The sequence below is a fragment of the Muntiacus reevesi genome, chromosome 4 (genome assembly GCF_963930625.1).
Source record: "Muntiacus reevesi chromosome 4, mMunRee1.1, whole genome shotgun sequence".
Classification (NCBI taxonomy): domain Eukaryota; kingdom Metazoa; phylum Chordata; class Mammalia; order Artiodactyla; family Cervidae; genus Muntiacus; species Muntiacus reevesi.
In genome coordinates, this window is record NC_089252.1 from 52,236,334 (window position 1) to 52,263,413 (window position 27,080).

Consider the following 27,080-nt stretch of genomic DNA (forward strand, 5'->3'; position numbering starts at 1 on the left):
ATTTTTATTTCAGAACTAAACGAAACTCATGAGGGTGTGGGGCAAAATCTCATTAACTATTAAAATGCCTTTAAAAGACTCTGAGCAAGGCTGCTTTCTTTTGTTTTATTTTCAATTTGGTGTTCAGGCGATATCAGTTCAGTTCAGCTGCTCAGTCGTGTCCGACTCTTTGCGACCCCATGACTGCAGCACACCAGGCTTCCCTGTCCGTCACCAACTCCCGGAGCTACACAGATCTTTAAAATAGACATATTTAGAACCGCCTTCTCTTTGAGGTAACAGAAAAATTCAGAGTTCTTCCCCCCAGAACACATCTCCATGAGTTAGGTCAGGGGCAGAAGTGAGGAAAAGGAGGTTAAAGGAAAAGGACTGTGCTCAGTCGCTTCAGTCTCATCTGACTCTTTGAGACCCCGTGGACCGCATTCCGCGAGGCTCATCTGTCCATGGATTCCCCAAGCAATAGCACTGAAGGAGGTTGCCATGGCCCCTACAGGTGATCTTCCCGACCAGGGATCAAACCTGGGTCTCCGGCAGTGCAGGCAGCTTCTTTACCACTGAGTCATCTGGGAAGCCCCAAAAGGAAAAGGAGGAGATCACCAAAAGATGGTCCAGCAAACTCTCGTTCCTTAAGTCAGCTTCCCCCCTACCTAGTAAGGAGGATGGGCTTCCCAGGTGGCTCAGCGATCAAACGTCCACCGCCATATGCAGGAGACACACGTTCAGTCCCGTGGTTGGGACGATCCCCTGGAAAAGGAAATGGAAACCCACTCCAGTATTCTTGCCTGGAGAATCCCATTGACAGAGAAGCCTGGTGGGCTACAGTCCCTGGGATCGTAAAGAGTCAGACACGACTGAACGACTAACACAAGGATGCCTAACAGAGGTTACCCACAGTTACTTAAGCAGTCCGCCAAGATATTTAAAATATTTATGTTCACTGCACTTCAATTTCCAAATAACATTTTCAAGATCATCAATAAATAAGAAAAAGGGAAACTATGCAATGAAAGAAAATAAAAACACACACAATATAAAGTATGAATCTTATCCTGTCAAGTTAAGGTTACAGGATTCCCCAAATCTGAATATCAGGTTCATTTCCAAATACTCTGAAAGTTTTGAAGGAGACAAGGTCATCAATAAATTTTCCTCCATGATTTGGTACTGTTCAATTAAGTACCATAAGTTACATATAAAGAGTTTATGCTTACATCCCAAGCAATCAGATTTGGCTACTGAACTTTTAAGAGCATGGCTTAGTCTGAATAGCCAAAGTGAGGAAGAGGCAGGAGCAATTAGTAACCCAATAATTTCAGAGACTCAGGCAGCCATGCCAACGCTGATACTTCAAGGCTAGAAAATCATACTTTGCGATCAGAATGCTCTAAAATTAGCTTTTTATGTGTCCCTTTCTCTCTAATCCTTCGTTCCTTTTGTCTCCCCTTCCTCCACCAAATGTTATCAGATATTACACAGTTTCTATTTTCATTCAGCTTTTAATATGGCCCATGAGGGGGTGGCATTTAATTAATCACTTCCACATTCTGCCAAAACCCACTACGTGAGTCTCAAATCTGCGTATTACTTTTGCCAAGCTGGTCAGACCCAACAAGCAGAAAAAGAGCCTAGCAAAAATAAAAGGAGGCACCGTGATCACTCACAGCCACTGAATTTAAGGGCCAGGTATTTTTCCTGATTTTCACTTAAAGCCAGAGCAATGACTCAGATGAGAAATTCCATCAGAGCACTAAACACTATGCAACATCACACAGTGGAGAGTGGCAAGATGGGAGTCAAACCAGTGGCCAGCTAAACACAAGCCTTGGTCAGCCCACCATCCTCCACTGTCCCCATATTCAGGCTGCAGCGAGCTTTCAAAGCTGTAAGAAAGCTTTCCATGTTTTATTTTCAACATCAACAATGTAACCTGCTATATTTTACACCAATTTAAAGCAAAACTCCCTTACAGTTTTTCCTATTAATAAACACGTGCAAGGAACTGGGGAGTGATTAATACACAAATATCAAGAAGATGAGAAATGTTTGGGTTGTATCTATTAGGTGCCTGGGGATACATTTAATTCAGTCCCATCTATGTTTCATACCTTTTGCCACTGTTGGTCCCGGGGCTTGATATTCTGCAAGAAGAAATAAAATAAGATCCCCTGAGTATCTCTTTCTATTCAAAATTCACACACACTTCCTTAGGAAGATTCAGAATGCCTTGGGAGTGAAGAGAATGAGAGAATGATGGCATATACACAGGCAACATTCTCTGCCAAGCTTCTCTGGAGACGAATGAACTGCATCGGAAGACTATCCCCAACATATTCCCCAGAACCTAGAAGGTGCATGTGACAGCATTTCCTTGATGAAAAGTGTCCTACCCAGTGGTTACTCCAAATGCAGATGACCTACAGTGCAGGTGAAGAAATCTCACCTTGTCAGCACCTTTAACCAGAATCCACACGAAGGGGCATTCCACCTTATGCAACAACGCAACCTGAGAACATTTAAGCTGGAGAGAAAAATGGCTGGAGGCAAATATGTCCTCAAGGGGCATATCTGAATTCAACGAAGCTGTCCCCAAAGAGGTACTTATTTTATAGGATTACTGGTTTTTGTGGAATGGCTGGAAAAAAAAAAAATCTTTATTTTGGTCTTGCTGTCTTCAGAACTGAACATGCAATACTATCTCCAACCGTTCTTGCCCTCGGTTCCAATCTCATTAGAAAGTAAAGCTATTTTCAAATTGCCATCACCCAAGACCCAAGGTCTATATTATTCTCAACTAATTGAAGACATCAAGTGACCTTCCCTGGTGGCTCAGAGGGTAAAGACTCTGCCTGCAGTATGGAAAACCCAGGTTCGATCCCTGGGTCAGGAAGATCTCCTGGAGAAGGAAATGGCAACCCACTCCAGCATCCTTGCCTAGAAAATTCCATGGACAGAGGAGCCTGGCAGGCTTACAGTCCATGGGGCCGCAAAGAGTCGGACACAACTGAGCGACTTCCCTTGATCCCTGATCCCTGAGGGCCATTAAGTGACAGAGTACCACTACGCAGCTGTGCAATGGTCTAAGATGGCAGCAGAGGGGTTGCTGCAAGGCGTACCCCATCACCATGTGGCTCAAGTGAAGGTGGACCAAGTGTGACCATCCTGGCCTTGGAAACGAGAAAGTCGGTGATCGTAAGAAGCTCAGGCGAAGTCCCATCACCAGAAGCGGAACAGCCAGGATGAAGGCCGCAGCGCCCCCCGAGCCCAGCCCACTACTCCACGGGGCCTCTAAAGACGCCAGAGCTTCCAACAGAGCTCCTCTGCAGCTTTGGTCCTAATGAAGGTTGTCATAGGAACAAAGAAAATAGGCTACGGCAACTTTTGAACATAAACTTTTTTCTCTTTTTGGCTGGGCTGGATCTTCGCTGCTTGCTTCTCTCTGCTTGCAGCAAGCAGAGGCTCCTCTCTAGTTGCGGTGAATGGGCTTCTCGTTGCGGTGGCTTCTTTTGTTGCTGGGCTCAGGATCCAGGGCTCTAGGGTTTCAGGAGCTGCGGCTCCCGGGCTCTAGAGCACAGGTTCAGTGGCCGTGGTGCACCGGCTCTGTGGCTCCACGGCATGCAGGATCATCCCGGATCAGGGACTGAACCCACGTCTCCTGCATTGCCAGGTGGATTCTTTACCACTGAGGCAACAGGCAAGCAAAAGGCTTACAGCGTTTTTTAAAAATGAGGGTCAATATCGCACTTAAGGTAGGCTCACAACTTCTAAGGACAGGAGGGTAAAAGACTCTGAAAATGACTGCTGTTTCTCCTGGAGCTGAGGGGTGATGAGAGGTTTGCCGGGTGTCTGATCTTCCACCCAAGGAACCAGTCAACTGTTCACTATTGGCTACTGCTTTCCCAGGTCTATTTTCAGAGGCATGCTTAGACAAAACTCAAAGGAATGCTTTTCCAGTGAAACACTTGAGTGAAAAATTTTGTACTAAAGGAAAACAGCCCTGTTTATTCCACATCCTGCTTTCCTTTCATGATGGACAGTCCCTTCCCCTGCCCATGTTCTCATTAGCCTGATTCCCGCCATGACTGTGATCAGCGGAGGTGGGAAACTTTTGGTCAAAAGTTGGATCCAGCTCTCACCACAATTTCATGCAGTCTTGGCACGCTGGCCAAGATTACATGTCTTTTGGCTGCTCCTAATCCTCCACATTAAAGATCAACAAATACAACTGTGTACATATTTTTAAAAAAGGAGAGGCTCTTTGCCCTCAGCGGCAGGCATCCCTGTGTGAGAGCTCCGTGGCGTCACGGCAGGTGGCTGGAGGGACCTTCCCGGGAGCCTGTTTGGCAGTGGCCCAGGAGAACGATCTCCGTCTGTCACTCACAGTGACACGGCCCGGGACCTTGATGCTCCAGGATGCCAAGCCCACTCAGCAGCTACCGCAGGAGACTGTGGAATGGGCACTGCCCTCGGGCCCTGCCAGAGACCACCACGGGGAATGGAGGAAAGGCTGAAGGGGGAGGCCACAGGCGGCTGGCTGCATGACCAGGAAGCTCTGGACAGCCTGGCGGGAACTCAAGCCAGACACCTAAGAGAGAAGGCTCTGGATGATGATGCTATAAAGCCCTTTACTCTGGTTAATTGTTGCCCTGATCAAGAGATGAGGACAAGGAAAGCACAAGCCTTGGTGATGAAATGATCTCAACTCCTCCTCCCTGTGTGCGACTCTCCTGCCGCCGTTTTTCCACTGTCTTCCTTTCAGAATTCTTTTTCCGTTCCATGTCTCTTTGTCTTTCTCTCTCATCTGCTGACCAGAATTCAGAGTCGAGACCCATTTTCATATTTTGCTTCTCACAAGAAAGCTGGAGCCTTGGTTCTTTATTTCAAAGCTGCCAAGTTGAAAATTACAGATTCTTCTCCTAAAAGAAGCTAAATAAACCCTATAAATTGGCTAAGCATTCTCAGCTCCTTTCCCTCTTGTCTCATCCCATCGAACAGGCTGGTGAAGCAACGGTATAACCTCCCACCCCTTCCAAACTCTGCAGCTGGAGATGGCCATGGATGCAAGAGAGGCAGGGAGATCACATGGGCGGACTCATCTTTCCCTTCTCCTTGCTGCATCTAACCCAAACCTGACTTCTGAGACTGTGACAGTCATCTTGAGACAATGAGGGAAAGGACAAAGAAATCACAGAGACACAAACCTAGACTTTAATGAACTGTAAGCCAAACCTAGCCATGGTCCACCACCAGACTTCTAATATGAGAAAAATTATCCATAAGCCACCATTAGTCATATTTTCCATTCCTTTCAAGAAAAGCAAGCCTACAGACACAAACCGCTTTTTCCCTGAACCTGACTCGAAACCGATTTATTTTCTCTTAGGGTCAAGAACTTTCTATGTGAGAAATCTCTCTCTGATATGTAGAAGACCTATACTTTTCTGTGAACTATAGTTTTCGATTAACGTTCTTCTGGTGTCAGTTCTTCTAAAGTTTAAAAAAGCCTGGTTTGGTACACCTAGGCTGAGTATAAAGTGTTTGATTAGCACAGCATTGCTATGTCATACCACCGAGCAGGCAGTCTAATGGAAAGGAAACAAGACTAATGAAAGAGGAACAGAAATGTTTATTGACTGGATAAGAGGAAGCAAGTCACCTTATCTGAATGCTGGAGACACACAACTCCTTTCAAAAAATATTGATTTTACTTATTTCCTTTCATAAATAACCTGTGGTGTGTTTCTTGAAAACTGAAATCTACGATACTGTAACATGGTCTCTTTCCTGATATTCTGGACAGTCAAGGACACAGAACTACAGAATGAATTTCTAGATGACTGCCTCTGGTTTAAGGTTTTCTTCCTGACAGAGTAACATGTAAGCCTGACTTTAATTTCTGGGCTTTTCATTTAGGGGTTTGACCCAAATATCTGATTTCCCTGACTGATTCATGAATGAACCCCTTCAAGAGCCATTTACTGAGATCCTACAACTCTGTGCCAAGCACTGGCCCAGCATAATACTTTTCTCCTGGTGATGTAACTTAATGAGTTATTATTTTATCCCTATTCGACCCAACCCCTTACCTACAGTTTGGAATGAGCTGAGGTAGAAAAGAAATATCCATGAATCAGGCTCTAAAGAATTACATTTGAAAAACACATCACTAGTAAAGTTACTTGAAGGTATCACAAAATAGAGATGAATGGATTAGACAGGATGATAAAACATCTCTAAACATAAAATATAGTATAAGCAGAAAATGGCATACCTAAAAGATCAATGGACCATCACATGAGAAAATTACCTCAGAGATCATCTAAAGGCTTGTTCCCCCAACTCAGTTTAAAGGTATAAAAAAGATCTGACCTGACGACCCACAGACAGTTGTAGCAAGAGTAGAAAAGTCAGTTCTCTGGCTCCTAGCCTCTATCAAAATCAGAATTAACTATGTCATTGGAGATAACACTAAAAATCTTATTTGTTAACACTTCATGAAGACATTTTAAATTAACATTAAAAAAAGAAAACTCCCAAACAACACTGACAAGAAATAAGACCATTATTAAACATTTCTTCTCTCAAATTGCTTGCTACCACATTATCGGTCCAACAGCTAACAGACGATATCAAGATAACCTCGCGCTAAAAAGTGTCATTAAAAAAAAGACGTCAAAAATGCACAGACATCCCTAACTGAAGAACTTGTAGCCAACCCACTATCACTATTAAACTTCAGAACAATTTAAAAGTGAGCTAAAATGTCCAGAGCTGACATGTACATTCACAATTTCATCTTCACAAAATTACCAAAGTATTATTTGACCTCTGGCACTTCAAACATCAAATAACAGTCATTTTTGTCCAGGTTTTGTTATTTTCAAATATTTACATTCTAACATGGGAAGGAAAAAACCCACTGAACCAAGAGGTCAAGTAAAATCTTAACCATGCTTTCACAAAACGATGTTTCTTTGTGGTCATTCTTTTCTTTCGTACTTTAAAGTTTTCAAAACTGTTTTCCTCGTAAGAGCCTCTTCATTGGGTATTTCCAGTTTTACAATGAAAAGAAAAACTCCCTCTATTAACATTCTCCGTTTTACAAGAAGACTGTGCCACTGGTCTCTGCCACTGGGATTTGAAAGCGCTCACAACACTTCACCTTTATGCTGGGCTAAACTCAGGGTAGCCATAAACACTTTGAAGTAATACAAACCTAAATATTCCTGCTCGGCAAATGGAGCAGTGGAAGTGAATTCTAATGAGCCAGCAGCTGTCACAATATGACCACAGTAACCAAATCAAAATATCAACCGCTAACCCAGATGAGACTCAAAGGTCATCCTGTAAGCCAGCAGCTCTCTGCAGTTCTGCCTGAACCACAATCTAATCCTGCAGTAAAATGTTTCACTGAGCTAGTTCAGAAACCAGTTACTCTACAGTGGGAAATTATTCTGTGCACTGGTGGAGTACCACGAGTGGGACAAGTACCAAATACCACAATAAGGAAACCGAACCATTCACAAGGGGACATGTAAAAACGCAGCCGCTAATGTCGAACTAAGCTGCACCCAACCATACCCAAGTATCACTTCTCACATCCTTCAGTTACCAGTGCATGTCTATGACCTTACTGGCATCTTTCTCACTCAAACAATCTGGTTTTCAATTAAAGCTCTGGAACAAAAGAAGGAAAACACATGCTTAGGTCCATCCTCGGATCAAAAAGTTGTGGCTAGAAAATATATTGTCTCCCATTGTAAAAAAAAAAAAAAAAAATTGGGCAATTACCTGCAAAAGTTTTAATGTTTGGCAAACACAAGAAACAAACAGGAATGATTTTAAAAATCCATAGTCTTTGCATAGAGTTCTTGCCAGGATTTTCCAACTATTCCTTAACATATAATCCTCTTAAAAAACACAAGGCTCAGTGCCATGGTCCCTTTGAAGCATTAGCGTATTCTGAAAGCTACCCATTGACCACCTGTAAAGGTTTCATCAAACTGTTTAATAACTGTAGTGAACAAGTTTCCAACAGATCAAGTGTACATTATTATCATTAATGATCATACATGGTCACAAAGAAGTGATTAATTCTCTCCAGATACAAAACAGGGCAGGGAATTTCAAACAAGTAAAAATGCAAACTGGCTTGCTTGTCTCTACCCAAGGGAAAACAGTGAGTGAGGACTCAGGAAGTGTCAAGTAAGAGTCTACTATACAAACATTGAACCATGATGTTGTACACCTAAAACTAATATATGTCAAGGACACCTCAATAATTTTTTTTTAATTTAAAAAGAGAAATGTATGAATTGGTCAAGGTAGGCAGGCAGCTAGATGACCCACTGTTGAAATCTCTCAATTCCTCCAGACCTCTCCACACTAAAAGAAAAACAAAAGGCCATGCACACTTATTTTTTAAAACAACAAATTTGGGGTCTGCTTTCTTTTGTTTCTTTTAGTTATGTTTTTCTTTAAAGGATTTACACAATATCAACTTCCAAAACTCTGTGTGGCAACTTTAAATACAGACAGCAAAGGAGTGGAGAGCGCACCCTGACAAACGAAGTGTCATTATTAATTCTTCGAGCACAATAGCTGCATGTGTGTGCGCGTGTGCATGTGAACATGTGCTTGCATGCAAGTGCACTTGTGTCCATTTGTTTATTTTTAGTTTAGGCATTCAAACAATCAAGTAAGGCATTGTATTCAGATATGCAAGCTTATTTCTAAAGGAGGTAAATTAACACAAACACTACTACTCTTATAAGTTATATACCATTTTGCATAAATTTGAGATACACAAATAAATTAAGTTTTTGTATTCTGGTATCAGAGGTAAGTATTAGATTACAAAAACAAACATTTATGCAAAATCATTCATGTGAAGTCAAAGAGTTCAGACTTTTAATAAAGCATTTTGTTACCTTAAAAGAGTTTATAGCAAATGTTAGCAATGCCTGCATCATTTCTTCAAAATACTGTACTGCCGTAAGAACAAAATGTAGAATAATAAGTCACTACCCAAAGAAAATAGTGCTTCAGTATTTTTTTCTTTCTCTGCAATAAAATAAAACCTCACTAAGTGAACAGTTTACCAAAAAGAAATAGGTCATCTGCAGTTAATAACTCTTTCCCGTAAAATTAGTGTCACTTATTTCTGTAGCAGACGCCTAATTCAGTCACAGATTTGATTGATTTGACAATAGAGAATCTGGTCCAATAAAGTGGCTGATTTATTTCCGATGCTATAGCTTTTACCCTAATGTGACATCAGAGCAGAATGAAATCTTTGACAGGTAAAGAAATCCTTTACAGTTTTTCATGAAAACCAAAGCTTCTGAAAGTGGATAGTGGATTGTTGTCCAAAACTTAAAGTCTAATATCTTCTTCTGGTAGAACGAAAACTTCCACAAACACTGTAACACAGAATATGGATTTGGACACAAAGAGTAGTTTAGAATATACTATATATGCTGTAAATTCAAATTGCTGGCTATGCGAATAGGTCTTATTTAATCTTTGTGTTCGTTTGTAAACTGGTTGTCTTTAATTTTTTGAAAACAATCTAGCTTCTCTTTGTAAAGGTACAGCAAAGCACCAAGCATGGCTCATTTCAAAAGTGGTTTCATTTTAAATCAACAGCAGCTTGGGCAAAATCAATGAGCATCTTTGTTCCCTGAGTCTAGCCCTGAGATACTCAAGCCAATCAAGAAGGCATTTGGGATGTGAGAAATTATCCGGGGGTGGGGGGCAGTTAATGCAGCATCCTAGCAAGTTCTCTAAAAATATTTTTAATTCCTTTCCAAAGTAAAAATGCGAGGAATTTCATAATAGTTTAAATGCCTTTTTCTCTCTTCTTTTATTTTTTTGCACACTGCGCCATGCCCTCTCTCTCTGAGGGCAACTCCTCTGACCCTAGTCTGACACTGCACCGTTAATGTCAGATAAACCATTTAGCCCAAGCACAATTCTTTTCTGTGCAAAAATCTGCTTGAGGTGGAAAATGTAGCAGTTTGTAAACAATAAAGAGCCATGTTTCAGACCAGACAGCTTATCTAACAGAGAAGTCCTTTCATGAGGAACAGTGGGTGGGAGCCTCCGGACACAGTAGCATTTCCTACCACAATGCAGGAGACTGTCTTGGCCTCCATATTTAAGGGTTTAATGGGAAGGAGGGCAGACGGGGTAAAGAACACAGCTGACATGGACTTTCAGCTTAAACAACAACTAAGTGAAGAGAGTCAGCTCTCTGAGCTCCGGCTGTGGACGCTCAGCCCACTTATATTTTAAATACTATTTGAACTGGGAAAAAAAACCAACGAATTTGGTTTGTAAAACAGCTGCCCAAGAGGATGCACAAACAAGAATGATTCTTTGCTGTCTTTGTATTGCTTGGTGTCTTCTGTAATATTAATTTATCAACTTGTTCTTTAGGAAAACATTTTTTCATGGACATAATATAAACTTCTAAATATGAGTAGTAATTTATTTATCCCATTTTATCCTCATCGGAGGATAGTTTTAGAATTCTTCAGGCCAATTCTCTAAAATACTCATTAGGTGTTACTTTTCAAGATGATTATTTTCAAGTTAATCTTTTACTTTATTAAGCTGGATAAGGATAAATAGAGAAAGGATAGTGTTAGAATTTAAAATAACTGCTATTGTCATTGAAGAATGTAATGTTGTTCTTTCAAATATAAGGTGACAAACATGTCTAATCACCTGCATCTGCCTATCCTGGAAACAGGAAACATTGCATCTCATCATGACTCATTTTAAAAAGCTAGGATTCTGGCTTTAGCTACAAAGTTAAAACATAAAAGTTACTATTTTAAATTTAAAAAAAATAAGAAAATATAAGAACAGCCCATGGTCAAATACAGCTTTTGTATTTGAGATCCTGATTCTCAAAGTTGGGATGGCATTTAATCACCCATTAAAAATAAATTCCTAGTATTTCTCTGCTTTGACTACTGTGCATTTAATACCTGAAGTCCCTGTAGATGGATTTGACAGTGATTTCTGAAAAGATGACTCATACTCAAGAGTGATCTACACCTTAAATAACAAGTATAGGGATGAATTGAGGGAGAAGCATTAAAACACACACTCTATCACATGTAAAATTAAATAGGCAGTGGAAATTTGCTGTATGATGCAGGGAGCTCAAACCCAGGGCTCTGTGACGACCTAGAGGGGTGGGATGGGGTGGGAGGTGGGAAGAAGGTTAAAAGAGGAAGAGGATGTATGTATACCTAAGGTTGATTCATGCTGACATGTGGCAGAAACCAACACAATATTATAAAGCAATTATCCTCCCATTAAAAATAAATTTAAAAAATTGTAAGTAATAGAACAAAGTTAACATTAATTTACAAAAGCAAGTAAAGTGACCAAGGCTTAAAAATTAGGATATTTCTCAGAAGCATCTGCAATTATGGTTTCAGAATGATATATATAAGGCTGCATGTCTTCCTTGGAGTATAGTTCAACAGCTTCTGCCAAGAAATTTAACCTCATTTATTGATGGATTCACAACAGGATTTGGCCAAGTTGAGAGATTTACTAATATTGTTAACGCTCACATTTATTAGAACAAAGATCTTTTTTTCCCCAATCAAAACTAAAGTAACCAGCTATTGGGACCTTTTAAGTCATTATAAACTGTCTTTTCATTGCTCAAGATAGTGCTTTTTTTTTTTTTTTTTTTAAATCCCTACAGGTATTCAAAGCAGAAAAAATATGCTAAGAATTCCAACAGAAAAGACATGCTGGAAACACAAAGACTGTCTCAAAGTATACGTAGGTCACTTCATTAAGCAGGATGGGGACCTCCTAGATCATTAGCACTAAAGTTCACACCTTGATAAATACACAATCAGACTTTACAATTCAACTTGAACATGCTACTTTGATTTAAGCACACATAAACCTATTATTACAGGAATTTCCATGACCCCTTTCATAAAAGCTCAAGCTAACACAGACTTTATCTCATTGCCACCTGATAGACTCAAAGATATTATATATTTAAATATTCACCATTTTCACTTCATCAGCCTTAACCCTGGAAAACTTCTGCTGCAACAATGAATTGGGAGAAGTGCTTTACATCTAAGGAACACAAATTTTCCACGTAGATTCAATATCACTGAAATTAGGTAATTCCACACAGTTGTAAAACTTAGTCCTAAATGCACTATTACCAAGCAAAGACCATCAATATTTTTCTGCAATTTAAAATTACTTTAGTGAACTAGCTAAATAGCTAAGTTCTTAAAAATAGAATCTGTGTCTGGGCTTGTATTCTACCTTTGATGGTAAAACATAAGCATTCCAAAAACTCATGTTAATTTAAAATTAGTCTTACTTTGTATTCTGGAATTGACAAAAGGTGGAGAGAGATTGTCATGTGACCCAAGGTCCCTGCTGGTCATGTGGTCATAGGGAGTCCCATCTCCATAGTTCTGTAAATAAAATAACAGCGTTAAGTTTAAATTTGCCATGAATCAATCAGCACCCAAGTCTGACTACTGACACCTCTCTGACCCAAAGAAATTGGAGCCCACCATTCTCACCCCGGCACCTTACTATAAGAAAGCTGCATCTTCCCAGGTACAGTGTATAAGAAGGGCTCTAAAATTTGCAGAGTTCATATTTTCCCCGAAATCATAGTGAAACTTGAGGGAATAGTAATAGTGGAGCCAACTGCATCAAGATATTATGATCAAATGAAATAATGCAAGTAAAACACCTGATACCTATAAAATATATTGTAAATAGTCATTATTATTTTGATAAGCCCACATTATTTTTTAAAAAAAGAGAGCAAAATGTGCTGTGGAAAAGTTACTCATAAGCTGCAATGAACTGCCTTTGGAAGGCAAAGGTAGGAAATTGTAAACAGCAACATTTGGTTTTATGATATTGAAATTTCAGTGTTTTGTTATAGATGTTATTGTGGTTGTAAAAGAATTGGATCATTCCATAAGAAACTAGCTACACAAGAATGTTAAAATTATTACAACAGGACTGTAAATGAATATCAGAATTTAAGCATAAATTCTGGATTTGGACAATGTATGCCACAAAAAAACAGTTTTAAAGCAGATGCTAATCTTTGGAAATTTGTAATTACTATGATCATCTCATGATTTAAAGGAGAATTTTAACTTAAAATAAGGTTTTTAAACTGCCCAGTCACTTGCTTTTAATGGAGGAGTTAGATAACATACAGGAAAGAGTTAAAATCATCTAAATCATAGGGTTCAAATTTTAGGTTACTAAGGTACATAAAGTGACCAAAAAGGAAAAAAAAAAAAAAAAAATGTCATGCTGCTCAGCTGGTTGCACTGTCCATAAAGACTAAGTCAAATTTACTCAGAGGTATCAGTTGGTATGTTAGCCAAAGGGCAGAATCCGCCCCCATGAAAAGGATGGATACTGTATGAAAAATGAAAACGCATATCCTTTCACTAAAGAAGTGACAGGAACTACCCCATTTTCAACCACCATTCCTCAGCTATAAAAAACTAACTTGAACAATACTGCAATGGGATGCGGCCGGTACATCAGGGCATAAAAGGATGTCACATGTTAAATATCTATCACTGCTCTTACACTCATTCTATACCAGACATTGGCATACTAATTATCATTTATTCAGTATCCTCACCCTACAGAGTTATTGAGAGCTTAATATACATTATCTAATTTAAAACCCAACACAGTGTTTCAAGATGACTGGAAATATCACCACTTGAAGATGAGAAAAAAAGAAACACCTGGCCCCTGGCTGTCCGATACAAGCCAGCCACAATAAGCTGTCTCATCCCAGCTCGCTGCATTTAAAAAATACAAACTACAAAATATTGAGTCAAAGTTATCCACTAATGAATTCCCTGAAAAAAAAAAAAAAAAAGGCCAGACGATTCATGAAAACCAAATAAAAGTCAGGACGATCCTAAATGAACCTTCCTCTCAGAAGACCAATTAAAAGAACTACATGTTGTATTAAAATGAAAAAGCATAAGACATTAAGTTCATGCGAATGAACTCAACAATAAGAGGGACATTCTGTCGTCTCCTACACTTGCTGTCAAGGGGAATGGATTGATTCCTGCAAGTGAGGACTGTAATGTGAGGAGGAGGAAAGATTTCCTCAACCCATCCATATAATGCAGGAGAATCTGAAACTCGACAGCTGGTGCAAAGTCTCAGCGAAGTTCCTGGTAAGCCTAGAGCTCTGGCTGTACCGAGACCAGCGCATGAGCCCCAAGGCCAAAGAACAGGTGGAAATGGCCAACACGGCTTGCTGAGATGGCCTCCTTCGGACAGCTTGATTACCTTCCTTACCTCTTCGGCCAAAGTACAGACCACCCTTCACCCCAAATGTGTCCCCCCGCTCCCCAGCCCTGCAGAGCGTTTCATCTATCTACACAGCTGCTGGGGGGAGGGGCAGCTCTTTTGTGTGGTCTATGTCTCCTTTTAATCTGGAGTTATATGTATTATTATAAAAACTGATAGGGATTTCAGAAGGCCTAGCGATGACTCCATTAAAGACAGATTAAATATATAAAATCATTCACATTTGAGTTAGAAGGAACAGGAAAGATCCTCTGATTCAACTTCTTCATTTTAGAAAGTAGCAGTATGAGGCCCAAGGAAGTGAGATGACACACCCAAGGTCATACACATACAAAGATACGCATGGCCTAACCACCCCACTCACACCCCATGCCATGGTCTTCCCATGACACCCTAACAACCTAAAACCCTGAAGAGGAGTAGCAAAAATCTGCAGCGATTAAGACGTGATTAAGACATTAAGCAACTTCTTTTCCAAATGACTCTGCGCCATGGTCTGTAAAATACAAGACTTAAGGAACACTGATAAATGAGCAAGTCCGAAGAATAAGACTGAGTCTAAATCAGATCATATCCATTTACTTTGAAGTTTAAGGATTTGGGGTTGTGTGTGTTTTAAAAATAAAAGCTACTTTCAATTAAAAAAAAAAATTAAATGAATGAGCCCACTGGCGACCAAAGGTACCAGTGGTGGTGAGATGATCACATGTTTACAAAGTGAAACCAACACAGATTTACTATGCAAATGGCGCTGGAAGCTACAACGTCACAGCACGTCTTCAGAAATATTCAGGGGCCTACTCACACCAATATATTACAGGGACACGGGGATTGTTTTTTCAAAGTTGCACCGCCTACAAAAAACAACTTTCTGTTAACACTGGATCAGTAACTGGCAAAGCGAGGCCAAATATTTAATGAAGGGGTTGTCTTCTGGTTAGCCAAAGTAGAAGGGGTGTCAAAATCAATAATAATATCCAAAAAGAGCATGAAGAAAATGCCAAACAGAAGCTGATCCTCATTAAACTCAGTCCGCATATATAGCCATGCAGATGCGTGTTGGGGAGAAAAAACTCACCTTCAGTTCGTCAATTTACATATGAGGATGTCTGCTTGTGGGGAAAAGATTAGATATACTTACCCTGGACGGGCTTGGATGTCCTCCACTCCCCCAGGACCCTGAGCTACTTCTGTCTTCTACATCTAGGGACAAGAGAAAAATTCTTTAGGCTTTCTTGCAATAATTCTTTCTTTTTGTATATGCACTTTTAAATTAATGTTTCAAATTAATCTCCTGTTGCCTTTAATTAAGAATCAGGCACGAGGCTACCATGATGATAGTAGCTTCTGACCCAACTACTTAAATTAACTCATTTAAATTCACAGCAGAAACGAACTGGACCCTCAGGAACCAGAGGTATGAACATAAAAATTACTTCCATCCTTCATAATGTTTCATAGCCTCAACTTTTATCAACCTGAAATTGCACTTAAAATCTTACTAAAATCTTTTGGACAGTTAAAACTACACTAACACAACCTTAATATACACACATACACAAAAGTTAAATCAGGTAAATTTCCATACTATTAATATTATTATTAGCAGCATGCATGCCATAATGCTCCTAGGTACTTTCTGTCCTCTTACCCGCTCAGACAAGCCACTCAAGGCCTACCCACCAGACAACAGACATGCAACAAAACATGTAAGATGAAAAAGGACATTAACAGTCTATTTCCATCAAGACACTACAAGGATATTAGGAGACTTTTTAAGTTTCTTAGGACCACACCATCTCAGTCTTTTATTTATTTTTTTAAATAGGCACAACACTTGGCCTACAATCCTTAATCTGGACAGTGAGATGTGGATGCAAATGTTGTTAAAGCAATGTTTTATTTTGATAAATTACGGCGAAATGACCTATATGAACTCCCAGAAGGCTGGAATTCTCTAGGCCCTGTACCAGCGAAGTTCTAATGCTGACCAAATTCGAGATGCTTCTTCAGTGCTTCAGGTGCAAATATGCAGGATGGGGAGTCTGACAGCTAAGTTCCCATGTTCACTGTTCAAAACATAAAAGGGCTCGAAAGATCAGTCACTCTAAATTTAGAAATGGCTTTAGAGATTTTCGATGAAAGGCCCTTTCTGAGTATAAAAAGTTTCACTGTTCTATTATCTTGATCACGGTGGGTAACAGACGGCCATCACAAGCTTCCTCTGACAGAACTGGAGGAGGAGGTGTGAAACCAGCTCAGGAGATGTTCTCCCATTGACTGTTTTCTAACGTTTCAGTGAAACTGTTTCTTAACGCACTACTGTCCTTCCTTTAATTACTCCTATTTTATTATCAGCAGAAGTAATCATAGTATAATTAACTGACTTATTTGGGGGTCCAGTAGAGGACATGGTGTTTTAGAATATATTAAGAGATGGACTAGAAACAACAACCAACAACTAGGACCACTAAACTTGAAATCTCTTTTTTTTTTTTTTTTTTAACAAATATCGTTTCATTTGCTTTGGTCAGTTCGTCCAAAGAGAATGCAAATGCAAACAGCTATCCCCTATGGACAGCTAAAATCAGTGCCTGCAAGGGACTTCCCTGACCGTCCAGTGTTTAAGACTGCACTTCCACTGCAGAAGGCAAGCGCTGGATCCTTGGTCAGGAACTAAGATCCCGCATGCTGCGTGGTGCAGCCAAAAATAGAAAAGAAAATGAAATTTTAAAGAAAATTTTCAATAAATAAAATCAGTGACTGTGAGTGTTAAGAGATGTCATACAAGCTCTGAAGAGGAAGTCTGGAGAAAAGGTATAATACTTTCCCCAAATTTGCTGTTTAACAACCCAACCTCCTGGCCCACCTACTGTTAAGCTGAACTGGGGGATGTATATAGAAAAGAGACTTAGAACTCTTGGGACTGTCACACAAGTAAGTTTTGTAGCCTGCCTGGTTCTCATCATCCTTAACACCAAATCAAATTTATTTTCACACACAAAAAAAGGTATAAATGACAAAATCTATCAACCAGAAGTCTGCACATCTTGAGTTCCTTCTCGCCTGAAACAGCCAACCTGGATTAATTAGAGAGATTTTTCCTCTTAAACTTGGCCCCAAAAGTAATGAAGGAACAGAAGCGAATCTCTACATCTACCCTACGATTTTATGTTGTTTGGACCCATTTTATCCATTTTCAAAAAGGATTTCAAACATGAAACGAAGGCAGAGACAAGAGGAAAGGGAACAGGAGTACTTCCTGGCCAGTAGTTTTGCCCTCGGGGTGACTAGGTCCCCAGAAGGCCTCTGGCATGTCTGGAGACATTTTCAGTTGTCACAACTTGGCAGGGCATGGAGGCGGGGTACAGCTAGTGGCATCAAGTGGCTAGAGGCCAGGGACGCTGCTCAAGGTTTTATACATGTCAGAAGACCTGCACAACACAAAATATCCTGTTCTCAAATGTCACCTGTGCCAAGGTTGAGAAGTCCTCTTCTAGAGGACAAATTCTATTAAAGAGCAAAAAGGAAGAATCAAGCTGGGAAAAAAAAGATGTACTAGAATTCAATTTACAATGAATGCAACCTCTTACTAAATACACAGTGAAGTTATCTGAGCCCAGATTTAAGCCAGAGTGTTTCAAGAGACCTTCCTATACATCTTCTGTCCTCAGAATAAAGGGAAAATGATGGTCAACCAAGCAGGCTGCTAATTAGCAGGCAAATAAAACACATCAAAACTTGAGTATTCCCAACTGGGCAATTTCAAAAGCGAGCAATCCACTAATTAAAAAATGCTGGAAGTCTAGCTTTTTCAAAACAGGTTAAATACTGGCTGGGTTCCTTCATAAATAGATTCCCACCCAATCAAATCTGACTGCTCTTTTCCCATTCTTTCCCGTTTCCATCCTCCTCATTTCCTGACCTCATGCTGCTGTACCTTCTTTTAGTCTTCCTTCCTTTTATTGCTCTTTTTAACAGGCTTTTCGTTCAGTGGCCTCCTGCAAATTGAGAAGGTAAGGACACCTCTCTTGCCCTCCGAGACTTAGCAGAACAATCGTATGACTTCCGATATTTTGTATTTGAAAGAATATCTGTACAACGGGTGCTCCTTGATCCAGGGCAAGAAGACTCAAAGCTACAGCACCCAACGAATGTAAGCATGTTCTTTTTAAGATATTCGTTTCCATCTTCCCTCCCACTGAGCTTCATGAGACCCGCCAGTAAGTCAGCAAGCATTTCCTCAAAGTGCGCCTGAGGACTGCCTATGTCTGGATCACCTGGTATGGTCATTTCAAAATTAGCATCCAAGGGTCCACTGCAGACCTACTGATCCTGGATCTCTGAAGGTGGGGCCAAGAAAACTGTGTCTTTAACAAGGTCTTCAGGTAATTTTCGTGTACACAGGAGCTTTGAGAACCACCAGCCTCCTCCACTGGAAACACAAGACAGGTGCATGCCCTACCCCGCCACCCACCGCCTAACTCACATCCTGTCCTGAAGTCCTTGCCCAGGTGGCCGGTTTCTGCAGCATTCAGTCCACATTCCCATCGCATCTACATCCCAGTAGTTCTTGCCCAGACTCACTTTTACGTAAGCCTTGTATGTGGCCTACACGTGGCCATCCCCTGCTCCCAGCTGGTGTACCTGGGCACTGCACACACTTTCTACCTCCATGTATTCGTACCTGCTATTCCTTCTGCCTGAGCTGTTTCTTATCTCTCAAAAAATAATATTAGCTAATATTCTGTGAGCTTAAATATGCCAGGCACTGTGCCAAGCACTTCAATACACTAATAGTATTGCCATTTTATCTAGGAGGAAACTGAGGCTTAAATGGAACAGAAAACCCCTCAACATGACAGCAGATGGCAGAGCTGGCAGCCACAGGGCCTGACCATGTTCATGTCAGGAACGTTCTCCACCACGGTCAAGGTCTCCCCAATAAGCTGCTCACATCTCTCTACAACCAGCTCGAACATAACTGCCAGTCCCTTCTTCCCATGGATGTATTTACTTTTGGAGTTTATATCCACTCTTGTGTCCCACAAAAGATTATAGAATGACTACAACACAAATATATAAACCCAGGTCTCATGTACTGCAAACAGATTCTTTACCATCTGAGCCACCAGGGAAGCCCCAGTCTTGTGTCCACAGAAGATCATTGAATGTATACAACACAAATACATAAACTGAAATATCTGAAGAAATCAAAGAGACTGGAAAATAAAAACAGGAGAACAATCAAGCCATATGTACGATGAGCTTATCAAAAATGTACACTGTGGGAGTTCCCTGGTGGTCCAGTGGCCAAGACTTCGTGCTCCCAATTTGGAGGACCCAGGTTCGATCCCTGGTCAGAGAACTAGATCTCACACATCATGTCTCACAACTAAAAGTTCGGATGTCATAACTGAAGATCATATATACCACAACTATTGGACCCAGTGCAGCCAAATAAATAAATATTTTAAAAAAAGAACTTTAAACATACATTGTGATGGATGGGATATTTGTGAGAGAGGGGTCAAAATTCCAGTGCACAGAGAGTAAAACAAGATTCATAGCCTTGGATAAAAATACCCAAACTGTTCAGGAAAGTCAGTAAGGGAACACAGTTACAAATGAAAAACTGCCCAAGACAGAAGCTGCATGGATACTGAGTTCTTATGTCTCCCTTGTTGATGTCACCCTCTATCCAAGACAGGAACACATAAGAGAAAGACAACCACCTGGACGGAAGGAGGCAAAGGAAAAAGGAAAGTGGATGACAGAAATTATTCTTCCGAAGACTGAAGTGGGCTCAATTGTTTCTAATTTATTTTACCCTAGACAAGGACAGACTGAGTAACGTCCATGGTTTTGACAGTTGCTTTAGGAGGCAATCTGACCATCTACAAATTTTCATTTCACTTGAGTAGTTCTGCATAAGCCTCCTCTAAAATGCCTGACATTTCAACACTAAAACACAAAAGCAAAGCGTGGGTAGAATGAGGATCAAACACTCCATTTAGAGAAAAGATATACAGAGATGAATTTTAAAGTCTACAATTTCCCATCCATACTCATTGATTATTCAAATTTCTACTCTATGTGGACAGTGAGATCAAAACTATCGGTAGACTGGACAAATGTCAGAAAGTGCAGAACTGGAAAAAAGACCTAGATTTCAGCCACAAGACTGCATTAACCAGCTCTACGGTCTGAGCCAGTCACTAGACTCTTTGAACTCATTTTTGTCAACTGTAAAATAAGTGGTTTTGATTTCCATTCTTAGAAATAGGGCTGCCTAGTATATTGGGAAAACTCTGCCACAAAATAACAAGTGTAGTAAGTCAGACAGAGAAAGACAAATATCATGTGATATGGCTTGTACTTGTGGAATCTAGTATGGTATTGTGGTATATATTTCCTTATATACCAAACAGGAATAGACTCAAGAGACACAGAAAACAAACTTATAGTTTCCAAAGGGGAAGGCGGGAGAGGAATAAATTAGGAGTTTGGGATTAATATACACACTACTATATATATAAAATGGGCTTCCTAGGTGGCTCAGTGGTAAAGAATCCACCTGAAATGCATGGGTTAGATCACTGGTGGGGGAAGATGCCCTGGAGAAGAAAATGGCAACCCACTCCAGTTGACTGGGAAATTCTATGAACAGAGTAGCCTGGCAGGCTACAATCCATGGGGTCAGAAAAAGAGTCAGACATGACTTGGCAACTAAACAACAACAACAAAAAATATAAAACAGATAACCAACAAGGACCTAGCACAGGGAAGTATACACAATATCTTGTAATACCTATAATGGAAAAGAATCTAAGAAGGAATACATATATAGACACACACAAATGTATAACTGAATTACTTTGCTGTTCTCTGAAACTAACATAACACTGTGAATCAACTATATCTGAACAAAAACTTATAAATCAATAAATACTCATGGCTTTTTAAAAAAATCACTAAAAAATGATGGATTAAAAAATTTCAATCTTCTTCTCAACCCAAATGAACTGACAAGATAGTAAGGAAATATCCGGCCAAAATCAAAGTGAACGTTGGAACCCACAGAGGAAGAAGACATTTTTCTGCCCTGAGGACAACTGCCAACCTAGACACTGTAATGGCCTCTTGGGTCAAGGAGAACAAAAGTGAAAACTAAGCATCCACCCAAAGCAAGTATCTAATAGGAGAAAAAGGAATAATAAGGTTTCCAACCTCAAGGAGCTATTATTAAACATTGATACTTATTAGACACAGCAGAGTGTGTGTGTGTGCGTGCTAAGTCAAGTTAGTTGTCTTCGACTCTTTGTGACCCCATGGACTGTAGCTCATCAGGCTCCTCTATCCAGGGGATTCTCCAGGCAGGGATACTGGAGTGGGTTGCCATGCACTCCTCTAGGGGCTCTTTCCAACCAGGGATGGAACCCATGGCTCTTACATCTCCTGCACTGGCAGGCAGTTTCTTTACCGCTATCGAAGATAACCAAAACACATAAACAGGCAAATTGTTATTTGTTCAAGGAAATCTGAGTTTCACATTTTTATGACTGTTCATTCTGCTTAGTGGGTCTGAGATTTTCAAATATTCTCCTGGATTTTCAAAACAGCCAATATGTTTGAAGTCATCAAGTCCCACCTTCTCCATGAACCCCCCTACAACACAAACACGGTAAGAATTCAGTGAGCCTTAGATTTGAGTGACTTCATTTGCCTTTCAAATACTCTCTTCCCATCTCATCATTTCAACATAATTCTGCATGCTCTATAAATGAGATGCTACCCAAAGTTACCTATGCTTACCAGAATTCCAAGGTAAGAACACAGACTGAATATTATATAAGTTTAACCTTGATTTGAAATAAACAAGTGTGAGGGTAACCTAACTCTGCTGATTTGAGGGTAGCTTTGTGTATCCATCCTTTCCTCACTGAGAAGCCAGATCATGCCAAACAACCAGGGTCCTACAGTTTCATGAAGTCGGAACAACCAAAGTGGTATTCTCTGTTGCCCTAAAATTCTACAAATTCCCACTCTTGTAGACACATACGGATTTCCTGGTAATAGTTTCTACACACTCAGAAAGCTTCGGGAGGTTGAGATCGAGTTCTTCCTGGAAAGACAGTCATTCTGAGGCATGTGGAAGTCTACACAGTCTTAAGCCCTTCTCTCTGCAATAACAGACACTACTAAATCTCCTCCACACACACCCTCACGGAGACTCACAGACTGCATACATCTGTGGCTCCTACTAATTTCCTCGTCCAGGAAGAACCCTTGGCTGAGCCCTCCTCACAAACTGAGATGGCATATGCTCTCCGTCAGCGCCAGATGAATGCAGAGTTCAAAATATTTCATCAGCAAAGAGCGTGTTGAGGATGTGCACATTTTCATTAGCACCCAGTATAGTAAGGAGCCTGAGGAGAGTGAGCTGAAGTCCAGTTGGAGTCCGAGGACAGAGGTAGGAAGAGTTGAGGAGCTTCAGATATTGACAAGGACCACACCACCAAGACCACTTCTTTCTGCTTCTATAAGAAACAAGATAGGCTCCATGAGGAGTAATCTAAGCAGTGGCGAGAAACTTCCAGCACTTTCCCAAGTCTGACTAAGCAAAAGATGAGGACTGTGGTGATGGGTCCCACACAAGTTTTAAGACCCTTCAAATACAAAGAACAGGGACCTGGGCGTTCCGTTTTCAGAGCACTGTCGGCCTGGTGTCTCAGTGCTCGGGGACTTCCCTAACCAAACAAACCCGAGAATTCAAAGGCCAAGTATAAGACGATATTATATCATAGGTCATATACATAAATACATAAATAGTGTAAGGAAAGGTAAAATATGGATACACTGGGGGAGAAAGTATAGTAGAAATATTTGTTCAAGAAGGGAATTTTTGCAAAATTTAGCTTTTATTAACCACCAAGTTAAACTTCCATTAATACAGTTTTTGAAACACTGAAACAATATTACTTCCCTTAAGTTCAAGGTAAACTAGTTTTCAAAAATGAACACTAAATAATCTCAGATGATTAAAATACGGAGTTAATTGCACTTTACAGTGCTGTTAAACAGGAAAGCATTTTCATATAACATGATATTCAGATAATATGGAAGTAACAAAACATGTAACAATTATGTTACAAATGTCAGTGGGGCTTCATATTCTGAAACTCAGAAATCTTCTTGAAAATTCAAGGTGAGTAGACAGTTATATTATGAAACTGAGACAAAAGTAAGCGAACTCTTCATATCAATCCATATAATTTGGAAGTATCATGATAATCTAACTTGAATAATATTCTAATTGGAATAATCTAACTTGAATAATATTCTAATTGGAATAACCTAACATGAAATACAGAACTTCCATTTCAAATGTTTAAAACAAATCAGTCAGGGTCTTCCTATTAAAGAGAAGCTCATCCTTTCCAGAGCTCATCTCTCCAAGTTAGATCCCAAAAAGATGAGAAGCCACGAATAACTGAGGCAAGACTGTAATAATGTGAGTAGTAGTGACAGACACCTCCTTTGACTCTTTGAAATGTAACTGGTCTAAAAGTTCCTAAATAAAAATCAATTTTACTAAGATAGTGGTCTTGGAAGCTAGATATATTTCAAATCAGGTAAGAATATAATCAGAAGTAACATGCCATATCTGAAGACTTTGAAAATTAAATCAGCATACCATTTAAATCCAACATTAAATAGATAAGTTTCAAAGTACCTCAATTAAAAGTGAATATTAATAACTTGGGGAAGTTTTTAAACTAGATGCTTAGTACCTTTTCAAGGTGTATTTACAAATGAACGTGTCACAAAGTGTGAGAAATAAAAGGTAAATGCTTCAGGAAACAAACATGAAACAACAGAGAAACATATTTTAAAATACTCTTCATTCTTGGACTTCCCTCGTGGTCCAGTGGCTGAGAAGCCGCCTGCCAGTGCAGGGGACGCAGGTTCGGACCCTGGTCTGGGAAGACTCCACACGCCGTGAGGCAAGTAAGCCCACGTACCACACCTGCTGCCAGATGTGCTTCCACAGCAAGAGACACAATGGGGAAGCTGGTGCCTCTCTCTGGAAAGCAGCCCCCACTCACCACGAGCAGAGAAAAGCCCATGCACGGCAACGAAGACCCAGCGCAGACAAAAGTTAAAGAAATAAACAGATATATATACATGCGTTTCATCGTTAAATAAATAAAATAGAATATATATAACTCTGATAACAAGTACAGGTTTCAATCATGTAACATTTATGGTGCAAAATCCATAATACTGTAATGACTTAAGATGTACAAATTGATATTTCAAATGCCTATTTGATCAATAATTTATTAAATTTATTCCAATAAAGGAGAAAAAAGAGCCAAGATGAAACACGGGACAGTTTTCTCTTTTCCTCTTCTGCCCTCTACCTCTCCTCTCCCTGGGGTGTCATTTGTGAGGCTCTGGGAAAGGGCTGCTGGCTTAATTGAAATATTTGTAGGCTGTAATTGCTCTGCAAAACCACAATGGTCCACTTCTCCCAAATGGCATCCGTTGTTCCTCTTCGTTTTTTCTTCTGTTTCCTTTTATACTTTAACAAAATCTGCCCCTCCTGTTTCTTCCAGTCTTCTCTCATCTTGCCCTTTATTCTGAATGCATAACTAATACCGGGGAGCCAAACAGCTTTAAATATTAAAAAAAAATCTTCCCTAGAATCCAGTCCTCTAGCCCACTCCCTTTTGCTTACAATAATCACTCCCATAAACGGACTCTTCAGTTTATCTTTTCAACATCCCAACCTTCCACCTGTGTTTAACACAGCAGCCTCTGACCTGGCAATGACAAGCAATCAATCTTACATGTTATCTTCAGGGGTCATGTCTCAGTTTTAGGCCAATTTTCTTTGTATTTAGGCTCAAATGTGCAAACCACACTATATTACTCTGCAAAACATCAATGAGAAGGCTTAATTAAGTAACACTGACAGATAAATCCATTTCTTTCGCAGTAATCAAATCAAAGCAGGTTGACATAACACAGGAACTTAATACAGTTATTCCCTTGTAATTGGAAAAAGGCCCTTTACTTCTCATTAAAGCAATCTTCTGGGTATTGGCATAATAAGAAGGCTCAGAGCTTTAATACTGCCCTATAAGTCTCAAGATACAGACCCCTTAAGCAAACAAGCCAGATTATCTAATTCCTTGATCACAGAAGAACATGTAGTTCCCACTGTTTTAAACTACTAATTCTTTATCTCTGTTGCAATTAAAAAGAGGTAAATCAGTATCAAACACATACAATGGAAATCTGCAAAAATGCATAAACTGTTTACAGTTTTAGAAGTCTGTCTCCATGTATATTTCAAGGGAAGCAATTCATTAAAAATGAATTTGAAATACTTTACAAATGTAAAGTTGCAATAGCTTGGACCAGGGGGAAAATCTTTTTATTTTAATTAATGGGCTCAACAGGATATATTTTACCTAAATTTGCAGTCTGATATTCAACCATACAGTACAACTTTGGTAAGCAGAATTGTGAGAGAATGGAATCTGAATAAGAACATTTAATTTTTGTGGTAACTGAAGAACAGTAAGTCATCTGGTCAACCAGAAGCTTCTCCGACCCAGGCTAAAGCCCAGAAAGAACACAACAATATTACACCACGTTCATCTCCCCAAACTAAACAAAATCAATTTTCACCCTTTCACTACAATTTTGAGGGAGTTTCTGTTACTTATCCCTTTGTGCCTCATCAATCTCAAAATGAGTCCAGTAACTCTTCCTGAAAGGATAAAATATAATCTAGGGTTGTGATTCCCAAATGCAGCTGACCATTAAAATACCCTGGGAACCTTAAAATTAAAAAACCCCACAGATATACTAGCCCCACTAGAAACTAATCAAGAAAAGATCAAGGGTTGAAATTGAGGAAAATATATAGTTTCAAATTGTCCTGTTTTTCTTTTTTGTTTTTAAAAGTTTTTAATTATAATGCAGGTAAAACTACATAATTTGTTGTTTCTGAACCATCTGTAAGCAGGCACCATCAATCACATTTCTTGATCCCTCAATATTTCTGGGTGCATTTCCTAAGAACAAAAATAGAAGAGTTATCAAAATGATAACTTTACATATCAATGATATATAAAGTGTCAGTTTCCTTCTCACTTTAAAAAAATTTTAGGTGTTTCCTAGTTTCTTTTATTTTTTTTTTTTTTGCCGGCCTAGAAAAGCCTCACTGACACCATTATATCAATGATACATTGATATAATACTTTCATCTAGTCCACAGTCCATATTCCAATCTGGCATTTCCCCCTTTGGTAGAGGACTCAGTCCAGGATCACACAATGCTTTTAATAGGTCTCTTTCATCTATTTTAATTGGAAACAGTTTCTCAGTCCAATCTTTTTGTGATATTAGTGTTTTTGAAGAATACAAACCAGCTCTTTTATAGAATGCTTCTCAACTGGGGTTTCTCTGATGCTTCCTTATGAGTATATTCAGATGGCTATACTACTACAAAAGTGGCCTCGAGTCTTTCTAGAATATCACCTGCAGAGCCTCAGGATGGCCTGGGGGTCCTTTCCTCATTTGTTATGCTGTTTCAATCACCTGCTCAAGGTACTGTGGGAATTCTCCACTGTATAATCACACCTCTTCCAAGGGTAGCTAATCAGCCATCTATGGGGAGATTCTTTAAA

The 27,080-nt window shown here is 39.8% G+C and overlaps 1 protein-coding gene across 20 annotated transcripts in view; it reads right to left on the reverse strand.

Moving 5' to 3' along the window:
• TCF4 (transcription factor 4) overlaps positions 1–27,080 on the reverse strand; it is a 379,471-nt gene that overhangs the window by 233,223 nt on the left and 119,168 nt on the right. For 11 of the 20 annotated variants that reach the window (XM_065932783.1, XM_065932770.1, XM_065932771.1 and 8 more), the window contains 3 exons: positions 15,515–15,576; positions 12,377–12,473; positions 2,106–2,138 (listed from right to left, as the gene is read on the reverse strand). In XM_065932783.1, the coding sequence (XP_065788855.1) occupies positions 2,106–2,138; positions 12,377–12,473; positions 15,515–15,576 (192 nt within the window). The remainder of the gene's footprint in view (positions 1–2,105; positions 2,139–12,376; positions 12,474–15,514; positions 15,577–27,080) is intronic. The other 9 variants (XM_065932788.1, XM_065932786.1, XM_065932797.1 and 6 more) reach the window with 1 other exon arrangement.